At 38.5% G+C, this 13,438-nt stretch overlaps 1 protein-coding gene across 1 annotated transcript in view; it reads right to left on the minus strand.

Annotated features, from left to right (window-relative positions):
* Window positions 1-13,438, minus strand: part of PARD3B (par-3 family cell polarity regulator beta) — a 393,422-nt gene that overhangs the window by 124,505 nt on the left and 255,479 nt on the right. The window contains exon 18 of the mRNA XM_030951868.1: window positions 12,769-12,997. Within this exon, the coding sequence (XP_030807728.1) occupies window positions 12,769-12,997 (229 nt within the window). The remainder of the gene's footprint in view (window positions 1-12,768; window positions 12,998-13,438) is intronic.

Here is a 13,438-nt window from a genome sequence, read left to right on the forward strand (position 1 = left end):
GAAATCTGCATGAGTAAGGACAGCCCAAATTGACCAAGGAATTTGTTGTTTTCTACCTGGAACGCTTGAACTTTCTATTGAGCTTTAATCACTGTGCAAAGTCATTACAATATTACTGCAGTAACTATGGTATCAAAGCCAGCAGACACCAGCGCTATCTCAGGCAAACAGCCTCAGGAGAGTGACTTAACCTTTGACCAGCAAATTTGATCTGTTATAGGCAATTTGTGTCCCAAGGTACACAGTGAATGGCTGACGTACACAAAACAAACAAAGACTGAGAAAGACAATAAACTGACAGCCAAGATCAACAAATGGTCTTGGTGTCCCATGAAGCCATTAATAACAATACTCTGTCAAACCCGCTTTTTTCAAGGCATGGGCTGGTTCTGAGTGCCTATGTGACCTTGAGAAGATGAGGCAGATGTAGTGATGTGACAAGAATATTCTAGTGCAAAGAAGCTCCTTTTAGCCTGTGTAGTCCCTAAGCATCTCCTTGCTCCCCTCTCCTAGAGTATTTATATTATGCAAACACATAAATCCATCACCTCTTCTTCTAATATTTTGCTGTTCTTAATAATAGAGACAGAAATAGTTAGTTTGTCAAAAAAAGAAAGCCTTTTACTTGATACTCTGGAAACTAATACACAATAGTTTCAAAGATTTATGTGATAATACATGAGTTCCATAAAAACAGAAGAATAAGCTAACAGGTTAAAATAGCAAAGGTAGAAAATTTTGAGTTTCTACATGTGATGAGTGAATTATACTCACACACACAATCTTTACAGACAATAAATACACTTCCCAAAAGAGTTACTTAAGTGTTGTAACTTAGCCCTCTACTGTAGCCTTTTACTATAGTGTGAATGTATTGTTTTAATAAGAATCTAGAAAAAAGAGGCAGAAGCACATATAATACACCTGTAGTTGATTGCTTTATTCTGCTGGATTGAGGTCTTAGCACTCAGGTAAATCTTATCTACTCACTTATTCTGAACCTGAATCCTCATTTTTTCTCCCTTCTATTCTAGAGGAATTGGTTACTTTTTTTTTTCCTTCTTTTTAATCTTCTCTAGTGAAAGATCATTTTCTCTGTGCTCTGCTTTCAATTCCATACAAGTGCATGGACAGCAGTTTACAGCATAATGTAAGTTTCCCACAGGAGATCTAGGGCCAGCAGTGATCCTTCTTCCCACTATGACAGGAACATCATCTTTCAATTTCTTTAAAATCTAGCCTAAAACAAAAAAAGGATTAAACTCATCCTCTCCAATCTGAATATCCCAACAAGACAGAGGAAGCTGGTATTTAAACCAGAATAAATATTAAGGATGAACTAAATAAATATACTTTTATTGGAATAAGTTTGTTAGCATATTTTAGACTGTCTAAAATTTGGTGTGTTTCTAATTAGACCACTAGAACATATATTTTGTATGAGTGTGGCTTCCTTCCTCCCCTCCAAGCATGCCAGAAACATCTAAGTCTTTGTAAAATACTCAAGTATCTCTAAGACACAGATTTTAAATAGTATTTTCCACGCAGGAGATGCAATAACCCAAAATTCGCTTCGTTTCAGCACTGGGGACTAAAGCCAGTTATCCACTCAGAATTAGCAAGCTCACATTGCCAAATCAGTTTTCCCTACTCACTGGGTGCACAGACTTCCCAGGCAAGTCAACAAACTGTGCAGTTTGGAGGAGCAGCACCACAGGATTTAGAGTTCTCAGAGTGGCCTTACAGACCAGTGCCAGCATTCATACCACACGTAGGTAAAGACAACATGCACTGTGCAGTTACTGAACTTAGCAAACATCTGACATATAGGGAGAGAGCGGCTCACACCACTGCCATAGGCAGAGAGGATTCAAAGCAAATCTATACCTAGAAATTTCTCTTCCTATCTTCCCAAGCCATTCAGCCCAGAGCTCCTGGAGCTCTGCCTGATCCTGCCTACAGCACCCTCCACTCCTGCAGATGACTGATGGTTTGGGAAGCTACAAATGACAACCAAGCTAAAATAGCCTAAGTAGGAATTAATTACAAAAGAGATGAGGCAGAGGTCTTCAGAGATGAAGAGGTACATTAACCTATTGCAGCACTTACAGTCATGATAATCTGCTGTTTTAAAGGGAAGAAATATTTGCTAATTTATTTTTGAGTAACTAACTCTCTGGTGTATCTACACACACATCTAGTCACTAAAATTAATCTGCAGCTGTATTGTGGAATTTTTTTTCTCAGAAACAGTGCAGTTTGGTTTTGTGAAGTCTGAATTTTGACAGAGATTTATTTAGAAACTTGTATTTTACACTGTAGCCTGTATCAAATCAAACAGACAAAAAATAAAATCACTAATTTAAAAACATGAATTGCTAAAAAGACTAAATGAATAAAAGTGAGCTTCCTTGAGCGTCCTTCCTTGCTGTCTGTCAGCGAAGCTGTTTGGGAGGCTGAGCAATCCAAGAATGTGTGAGTGAAAACAAACACTTCCAACCACAGAAGAGGATATGGAAAGTGGATTTGCAGAGGGTGGGGGTGGACATAAAAAGGAAAGCTAACTTCTTTGAATTGTTTATTTCCTCAATCTAATTTTAATTAAAACCAGAACATTAGGATGCCTGTTATACTGAGCTACTGTAATACAGATTTCCACATTAGAGGATAAAAAGCTAAACACAAAGATGACAGAGGTAGAATGAACAGTGCCTGACTCATTACTCACTAGGTTTCTTTGGCTAGAAGGAAAATAGCAAACAACAATAGTGGCCTTCTGTCACCAGATGATAGCTTTACAATTCTATTTACACATTACTACCAACCAACCTGATAATCTGGGGTTAGTGTGGGGCCAGGTATTCACTGCTTTCAAATAAGGGACAATGAATGGCACAGGCACACAGTTCATTACTTCAAACCCAATACTGGAGGTAAATACTAAAGAGCTGATACTTAGTGGCTCATGCACCTTATACTAAATATACACAGACAGAATTTTTAACACACAGAAGGTTTTTTCATGTCAGCATTTGGCTAAAATTTTATATTTATCCTGGTTGCTTTTTTATTCATTATTTACTGTTTCTTCTCCACAACAACAATATAGAACAAAAGTGGGAAGTTGCAAGAACAGAAAGGGAAAAAGGAGAAGACCTCTTCATTTTCACTCCTAAGAATTATTCCAAGACCTCTTAAAGAGCAAGATCAAATTCTCTCACACGCACCAGGGCCAAGACAAGATCCTGGAGATGTCATTTGCACTGAATAAAGGCAGCAAGTGGGGAAGATTCTTTGAATGTAAATATTTTTGTGAGGGGAGCACTTGATAGCATGATTTACTGGTATGGTAAATGCCAAACAGCATTGTGACCACTGAGAGATCAAAGCAGTTGCTGCTCATGACAAAGTGTAGAGTAGAAGCAACTCACACTGAGGGCAGAGCCCAAACTAAGGAACTCTGCTGGGCTTATGACTCAAGGCTCTGCATAAGCTGGGTGACAACCAGGACAAGGGAGATCCCAGGCTGCAGAGCGGGATAGAGGGAGGAGAAAGTAACAAAGGCAGAAACCTGGTGACAAACAAACATTGTCCAGGATGAAGGGTGGGAGCTGATAGGAACACCAGTTACCTGCTAAGTTAACAGCTGAATGAGCTGCAACTGCTGGGTAAGGATCAATCCTGCACCTTTGCATTCACATCCAAGCAAATGAGGAAAGGTGGAGGTGAATGGGACACAGCCAAATGCAGCGCAGAGCAGGAAGCTGTGAAGAGCTTTTCTCACTACTGTCAGACAGAGATGGAAAGCAGGAGCTGGGCAGAAAGGATGTAAAACCTTTCTTCATCCTTCATTTAGCTGTGCCAGTGCTCATGCACATGGATGGTTTGCAGCAGAGGCAACTCTCAGGGAAGTGGAAAGCTGTGTAAAACACTTTGTGCCCAGACTCACTGCAAATGTTGCAGTAGAAGGCAAAATGCTGCTGGGACAGGCTGGCTGTGAGTGCTTGTGGCTGCTCCCAGCAGGTGACAACACTGGCCAGGTAAGACAGACCAGAGTGGGAAGGGAACAGAGCTGGAGCTGGCGTGGATAGGGGGGAGCACTCAGACCCAGGACCCAGCAGTGTGAGCCTCAAGAGAGACTCACATAATCTGGAAGCAACACAAGTCCAAGCAGAAAGGGAAGAAATTTCTGTGTGCTCATGTCTTCAGTGTGCTGTGTGGTAAGTCAGCAAATTTTAGACACTGCCCCACTGAGTGGATTTAAGGTTCATGAAAAGATGACATCCCATATAGGACTTTTGTGAAAGGGGGAAGATGCTGCCAGTCTTCATGATGACAGAGTAAGGCCAACAAGAGGACTAATCTGCAGAGGAAAAAATAGCTTGGTCATGGCAAATTTGAAACAACAAATTTTTAATTTTTTTTTTTTAGCAAGACAACATAAAATCAGGGTAAAAGATAGAAAGTCAGCTTTAATTCAGAGGCATTATATTCCAAAAAGTATTTCTGAAGGTGAGAGCATCTGTAGCTAGGAGGTAGTACAGAGAGAATGAAACCCCAGCTCACCATCACATGCAGTAGCAGCAGCAGAAATGGGTATGGAGAGGAAAATTAGTTTGAGAAAGTCATATGAAAGCTTATTACTTATTCATTTTCTTAAGAATAAGACTATTTGCCTGCTACACTGTTACCGGAGTAACCAGACTGGTTTTTAAATGTATTTATAATTTTTAACAGGTTTAGCTGAACAATGATAATATAAAGCAGGGAAATGTTGTTATTTTCATTTTTTACAAGCACAGAGGATAATTTTTGTGTAAAAACTAGGGCTCAGAGCAGTGGAGTTAACCAGTGATTCTCAAGAAATCAGTAGCAGAGCAGGCATTTGAAACAAAGCCTCTCTCACAGTATCTCCTAAACCTTTTCCTAACTAACCCCAAACCTAAAACTTTTTCTATCTCCTAAACCATCTCTTCTTCATTTTCTTTCAAAAAATTCCATGTGGAAATAAAAAAAGGAAGAAAGAGACAGAGTAGTTCAAGGGGTCAGGTTTTTTCTACAGCTAGCATACTTCATATGCTCTGAAATTGTGACTACCCCAAAAGGAGCTTTGTTCCTTTTATATGTCAGCAAAACAAAAGGTCAGCCTATTGAAATATTGGTCAGGTCTGACTTTCTTCTATTAATAACAAGTAGAGACACATTTTTTAAAGTAATAGTTAAATAAATGACCACATGTCTGCAATCATTTCGACTTAAAATGTCAACTGGATTTGAGATGCCATGTGCATTTAATCAATGACTCTGCACTATAATATAAATATTACTTTAGTTTGACTGTGCTGTGTGGCGTAAATCATAATTCAGTGAGATGAGTATATTCAATTTTCTCTACAGATGGCTGTTAATGGCAATACCTATTAAACCAGCATCCAGCAGCACTCTGTAGTTAAGGAATCTGTCAGGAGTCCCCTTCTGTATCATTTCTCTGTTAATTGTTGTCTCTCTTCCTAACCCCTCCATTTACCATCGTCATGTTACAAGAACTACTGATTCAGAAAATCAGCAAAAACCTGTTGTTTCTTTTGTTATTAAGGTAGAACTTATACTCTACTTATATTCCTGAGCAAACCTTTGTATTCATTGGTTAAAATAAAGCACAGGAAGACTTAATTCAAATATTTGTGGGCATGACTTTAAACCCTCTAGGACCTTAAACCATAATGCATCTGTACTACCTACAGAAATACCCAATGTCCTACAATTCATATAGAAAACATGGAATTCAAGCTTCATCCTCAGATTTTAGGAGGATTTTAGAGCAAGCAACAGCCAACTCCAGTGAATGATGGATGAACACAGTGCTGCAGTGTTCAGTATTCCTCAAGAACACACTTTGCTTTCTAGGACTCTTCTTGCAGAACACATTTCTTGAGAGATTAGAGACAGACACTTAGAAGAAATATGCTACCTCCAGAAAATACCCGGAGTTTACTTTTAGCAGTTATGGCATGCACAGAGATCAATATTAAATAGGCAAGTATCCATTAAAGTAGAATTTAAAGTTAATCCTCACAGACAAAGCACGCTGCCTTTTTTTTTCTTTTGCTTAGTAATGACTTGAATAATGATATTTCAACTTGAAGTGAACATGCAAGTTTTTCACAAAAAGCATGCTCCTTGCAAACAGTTTGCAATTTCAAGTCCTTTTAAATAGTCAGAGGGAACTTTCTGCTCTGATCTGTTAAGTAAATATAAATCTTGTTATCCAAGTTCAGTAATGAGAGTGAGGGGTCTATTCTTCACTGCACTTGCATACATCTAACGTTAATGAGATTTATGCATGCATATTAAGGAGAGAACAGATGCTTAATTAAACAAATCAGCCTTTAGTAGGCAGTCTGCATGATCATCTTTAGTACAAAACCCCCTTATTTTCTCTGCTTTAGTCTGACTATGAATGCAGCCAAGGAAGAATTAATATGGTGGAGGAAAAGAAAGTCGTACATGTAAAATGGAACGTTTGGTCTTTTAGTTTAAAATACTTGACAGATTTGTGCTAGATTAAATTGACTAGCTATATCCTCTCTCTCATGTTCTTATGCTCTTTAAAGGAAAGTGGAGTTTTATTTACCAATTTACCTAAATGAAAATTTTATTGTGCAAAAGGAAATCAAGGCCTCCAAATAACTCATCTGCCTCATTAACTGTTGCTGTCTTTCAAATACACATCATCCATCTCAGATAATTTTGCAACTGAGAACAAAAAATCTAAAATAACTTTAGCCTAATTAAAACATAATTTAATCTAGTTCTGGGGGTTTTTATCTATCAACGTCCATATTGATTTCCAGCATCATACACAGATAAATACATTAAAAAGTTATACACATCACCTCTCTCCGACACAGTCACAGTCCAAGTCACATCTTTATTATTTGCTACTTCTTCATCTACTGGTACCTTTTCTTCTACAACACTCAACTTCTAAGGGCAACAGAGTAGAAAAAAAAATCTCTCCATAAGTTATCATAGTGCCACACTTAATGGAAGTCAATATCTGTATATTATGCTATCTACTCTGCAATACCATTACAGGCTCAACAGTGCTGGTTGTAAAAAGTATCATTCGGAGCACAAGGCCTATAATAGTAGTAATGAAAAAAGGGTCATTTCTGTCTTCCAACTAGAATGAAAAATTAAAATCACTAAGGCACTTAGCTCAAAGGAAAATTGGCAAATTAAAGGGACAAAAAATAAAATATTCATGGCTCATATTGTGAAATGGAAGGTAAATAATTTAAGATGAACTATTATGTGGAAAATTGCACTCTTTCTGAAGAGCAAAAAGCAAATCTAACTAATACACACATATATATTCCTGCTTCCTGGGCTTGCAGTTATACGTATATGTGCACAAATATGCAAGCCATGGTTGAAGTGCAATACTGCTGGGGGATAGACATTTTCTCACCTATACTAATTTTTAAAATATTTTATAGTGGAACAGTCAAGTTGACAAGCACCGCTTTATATGAGCAAGGTTGGTTGTATTTCCTTCCTGAGTCCAGCCTAGAATTGAAGACAGAATGAGAGAGCGCTCTCTCACTGCACTCCACTTCAGCACAACTCTTTGCTCCAAGTCACCAATTACATACTTGCTCTTAGATTTTTATGCCACAAAAAAAAAATTATGACTTCAGCCTCCTGGTCTCTGCCTGGGGGAGCTACCTATTAAAATGCCATTGGTGTGGCTGCAGTCCATTAGCTATCTTACCTTCATATCCATAAAACTGAAAGGGCTGCCCAGAATTTTTACAATCACTATTCTGGAAAAGGTAGAGAGAGCCATAGACTTATGTTTATTATACTCCAGCACTGTAACAACTGCTATGGGATTACGATACAGAACTGCAGAGGTCACATTTCCCTGGTGATTTAAAGATTCAGTCTTCTGCCAACTTAATTTAGAAACACAAAGCCTACCTTTGTTAGAAGACAGTATTTTGATAGTTTTTCAAAGCATGGCAATTCAACAACTATAGACCACAAATTTAAAATCTGGAATTCATCACCTAGCAAACTGAGGAATATTTTTAAAATTTATTTTATTAACCTCTTGGTTAGATCAGCTTTGGATCCTTGCCCCTAAGTGACAATACATTTTGAATTAGTGTTCAGCATCAGGGATTTCTAACACCCTGCACCAATGGGTTAATTAACCCTTCCAAACAGCCTACAGAGCCCTCCTCACAAAGTTTTTGACAGTTCTAAGCAATGACACTACACACTACCTTTTTTCAAAGCCACAAATATGTTATTCCACTACAGTGTTTCTCCTGAAAATACTGAACACCTTCAAAAAGAAGTACAGGGAAGCTCATTTGATGTCCAGCAGTCTTCTAAGACTCACGGTGCCCGGAAAGAATCAGTCAGCTCAATGTGAGAAAAGGGATGAGCCAAGAATTAAATGTGGCATTGTGCAATCTTGCTGCTCTTCTCTTGCACAGAACTCAGTATCACTTCTGTTCTGAAAAAGATTCAGTGTAGATGCTAGACACTAGCCTGTACCCGAGACTGAAGTATACGTTTAGTCACAGCTCCACTATTGAAAGTATTTAATGTACTTGTTTTCTTGATACACAGTATCAATTTACTGTTCAGTCTGTTGTCTAGTGATGGGTTATTAGTGGACAATGACAGCATGATGCGCCAGAAAACATCAAAAAGTAAAATATGTAAAATGCCCCTTGGCCAATGTTACACAAAACCAGTTGAGACTCAGCTTCTGCTGTTCTTTGGACAGCACATACACACCTTCAGCACTAAGGCAGGCAATATATGCATCAGAAAAAAAGCACTGTGCAGTCAGCACCACAGTGAAATAGTACTTTGGATTATAGAGACTTTAACCACTGTCATCTGCATTTCAAACCTCCAGTACATTAACCTACTTTGCCCAAATGCTATAGCCATTAATATGCTGTAGCCAAGAGTTTCAGTTAATACTGAGTGAAAAAACAGGTCTTTAAAAAAAACAATGATTACAAAAATAAAAGCATGATTTCTTGATGGTCTCCCTGAATCACAGTCACCTAAATAAAGCTTTAATCAAGCAAAAGCTTAGCAGGAAAGCAATCATTCTTCTTTTTGTATGTGTAAAAAAAGACCAGGAACTACAAGTAAATAGCAGCTGAGCAACAGATGAGGCACTAAGTGAAATCTGTTAGCAACTGCTAACAGCTTTGCTATTTTCTGTTGTTAAATTAAAAAAAAAAGGCAAAAAACCAATGCAGTAGCAATTCCAATATGTTCAAAAATCTCAGATGCAAAAGACTAAAGCTCAACAATTCTTGTACTACAGCTGAATACTTGGATTTGGTTTTAATATCTTGAAATGCTTTGTTATTGATTATAAAGGAGAAGCCAGCCAACTCACATGGCCACTATATCACGGTAAAGCTTCTTACAGCTGTATGTGTGACCCAGCAAGCATAGCCCAAATTCCCACTGAAGACAAGTAGGACATTTCCAGCAGCTGTTTTAGCCTCACATTCTACTTTCTTTTGTCCTTTACACCTGACCCCATGTCATTCACCAGAAAATGCATGTGTCTTAATTAGCACTGAGCTTTCTGGCAAGATCTCTCATTTTCATTGTCCTTCTGGTCCTGGAGCTTTCATCACAGATGCTCAGTTCCTACTTATCTCAAGCCAATTTTGACATGGGTTCAGCAAGTCTGTTTTTCTGTTTGGATGCATCCCACAGCACAGCAGAACCATGCAGGCACAGCTGAAATAGCTCTGAACAAAGCTGCCCAGGAACTACAAACAGCATGAACACACCAAAGTGGGGGTTCCAGCTCCCAGCAGGATTCGTCACATGGCTGCAATCACCAGACCAGTTGAAAAAATTCATGACATTGCCTGGTCCCAGGAATAGATTTCCTCTTCTCACCCCTGCCACTTGCTCTAATAACTTTCTTTCATTTCCCTTGCCTTTATCTCTCCTGTCAGACTAACAAGGGTTCTGTTCCTCCTTTTGGTGGTCTCATACATGGGGGATCACAGCACAACCACCACTGTACCTATAAAATGCATACTACAGATTTCCTTCTCCATCAAGCTTTCTGCTCCACTACAGTCTTTACATTTCCAATGCCCCCTTTGTGGCAGGTCCCCTTTCCAATTTAAATTCATGATGTCCAAAACTGGGCTCATCTCAGTTTCTAAATACTTCTCCCTACTTTCTCTTAAGATACCAAGAATTAGTAGCCATCTTGCCTGCTGCAGAAACTCACAACTTTTGTCATTTTAAACTTCTCTCTTTCCTTCCACAGATGTTCTACCAAAAAAACATGCCAGTTTCATTCCCACAACGTCATAAAAAATCTGGATGTTTCTTTCCATGTGTGTTGCTAAAATACTTATCATTCAAACCTCCTCCCCATCGCTCCTAACATTCACCCTTCACATCAGTACAAGACTCCAGTTTGAAAAAATACCTCTTGAATCTAATATCTAATTGGTATTTGATCTGCTCGGAACTCCACTATTAGTTCCCTATTATTTCTTTTAAAAACATTCAGATCAATTGGTTTTGTTTTTCAAGTCATATGTACCAGTTTCCATCTGAAAAAATACCAGCCTGGATTTGCTCATCTTGCCCAGGACATATGGTCCCCTATTATTTCATAAATGCACACTGGTTGCTCTTGTTCAAGCTCTACAGGTCTGCAGCCTTCTGTCACTTCTATCATGGCTAGTATTCCCTAATACTCTCACCTTTTCAGTAAGGAATTTCTTTTCAAGTTTTATAAATTCTGGAAGGAAATACCAACAAGGACACAGAACCTCTAAAAATCTCCCAGCTGAACTGTTACTTCTTACCTACTTCTCCTTCTCTCTTTATTACAACATGATGCTTCCATTTTTGCTGTCTTGTAGAGATTTTCAGTGGTGTGGGATAGAAATTCCCATTCTGTGCTGCCATACAGATAAATATTATTAACACTGTCAGCTGGGAAGACTATCAATCTAAACCAAAGACAAGGTTATGGAAAGAGCAGATGTATAAACCTTGTGTGCTACCAAAATGTGGAATATATTCTGAAAGAGGGAATCACAACAAATGCTAACCTGTTGTTCCCAGCTTTGCATATTGACCATTATCAGAATTTCTGTCAACTACAATAGCTTGTTTTGGATTCTAATGTCATCCCATGTTCTTTCTAGCTCAGATATAATATCTCTCTAAGACTTTACAATTCAAACTCGGAATCTGCTATGTATCTTTGATACATTAAGCAGTACTTATCCTTTTGTCAGACCTCTGTGCCACTCCCCTCCTCTTTCCTACTCATGCCAAAGAGCTGAAAAGAAGAATGAAAAGAGATATAAAGCTTAAGACACACAAGAGAGTTTTTGAAGTCACCCTCCTAATTATTCAGTTTTTGACCACCCTTCCATGTTAAGTCCAATTTCTTTAAACAATATGAACACAAATGCATGTACAATGCACAAGTGTGTGTACACACCTCCTCTGCTCCTGAAGAGCCCATTTGAAAGCAGATTGCTATAGCCAGGTACATCTTATGAACCCTAACAACTGCTGAAATCACACATATCTGGCACACAGGCATGCCTGAATATTTTTGACAGTGTCTCCACAGTGTTCAAAAGTTGATAGGACAATTGCTGATACATGGAAGAAAGTCAGCTAAAACCTTCCATATTAATATAATGCAAGTAATTTTACTCTAGAGAACACAGTGACACAAAGTTGAAAGGCAAGTTCATACATTATATGTCCTAATGAAGACCATGATCAGTGAATGATCTTGCAGCTGCAGTTCTTAGATTACTATTTAAATGTATCCTTGCCTAAGCAATGATTGTGGGTTTTGTATATATGAGTACTGTCTACAATACAGCATGACAAGAAACACCAACAGCATCCTAAAGCCAATGTTAAGTGTTCAGTGCCAAGAGTAACCACATGGCCCTTTGGTTTAATCTCTTCCATGTGACCAAAAATTTTCATCACATACTCTGCATTAAATGCAAAGAGCTACTTCAATACTTAAATACTCTACCGAGTCAACAGGTACTGGAGGGAAGGGTCAGCAACCAGCACCTGAAGCACCAAAGGCTCCAGCAAGAGCAAGGAAACAGCCTGAAAAACTCTGATGACTCAGAGTTTACAGACCCACAGAACAAATAGCCACAGCAGAAATCCAAACACTTGCATTCTGGGCAAGGAGGACAGTGAACTTTTGTTCACTGCAGGCAATGCCTGAAGCCACGAAACAAAGATTTTATCACAGGTAGTGGCTTTCAGCAACTGCAAATGTTAGTAGACCTTTTGCAATAGCACAAGAATTCTGCTCTCCCTGTTGCTTGTGAAGGGAGCAGATAAGAAAGGGAAGACAAGGCAAAGGTCTGAGTGTGGGAGCAGGATTTGTTTTACTTAGAAATATTCCCCACAAATCCTTCCCCACCGATACATGCTTGCTTTAAGCCTAAAACCTTGAATCTTTTCTGACATATGGGAGTGCATTTCAAAGGCACAAAAAGACATTTTGTCTGCCAAATGTCTTCTGCCGCAGTTACAAGTTTGGTGTAAAAGTATAAACTGCTTTCTTTTTCAATAACATAAACATTATTTGAGTCCAAGTGAAATAATTTTTCCACTACTTTATGAGAGCATCAGTTGTTTCCTATCTTATAATGAGAATGGGTGGCGGTTTTGCTTTGTAAAATGCCATACCTCAACATGACACCAAAGCCTTTCTTCTTTTTCTTTTCTGGATCTTCATTTTCTTCCTTCTTTTTCTTCTCTTTGATTTTAGACTTGCCCTTTTTCTTCTCTTTCTCCCTACTTTTTTTGTCCTTTTTTGCTTTGATTTCTGCATCTTCTATTTCAGGGTTCCCTGGAGGGGCAGATTCCACATTTTGAGCTTCTTGACCACAGTGAGAGCTCTTATCAGAGCCACCATCTGCACAGAATGAAAAAGAAGCAGTGAGGATGGCTATGGGCCACGGAAATGCAAACATGTGAAACACAGCAAGAGAGTCTACCAAGAGCTCAAATGACTCACACACTTACTCATTTAATTGAATAATGTAAAAAGCAGACTGAGCAGATCTAGTGGATTCAAACAGATTTGTATTGTAAATTAAATGCAGAATTATTTTAATGAATTGTTTTCTAATCATTGTTCCTGATATAAAAATCCTGATACAGTAAAGTGCTTGCTCTCTGAAATCTAGCTTGCTAACCACGTGCTGGGTTTCAAACACAGAGCTTACTTCAACAAGAGATTCTGGTGACTGGCAAAACCAACCTATGTAACAAAATGACTTCATTCACTCCCTGGAATCTTTCTATTTTAGTGGCTGAACAAGAAATGGATAAGATGTACTGTCTGGCTGGAAAA

The sequence above is a fragment of the Camarhynchus parvulus genome, chromosome 7, assembly GCF_901933205.1.
Source record: "Camarhynchus parvulus chromosome 7, STF_HiC, whole genome shotgun sequence".
Classification (NCBI taxonomy): Eukaryota; Metazoa; Chordata; class Aves; order Passeriformes; family Thraupidae; genus Camarhynchus; species Camarhynchus parvulus.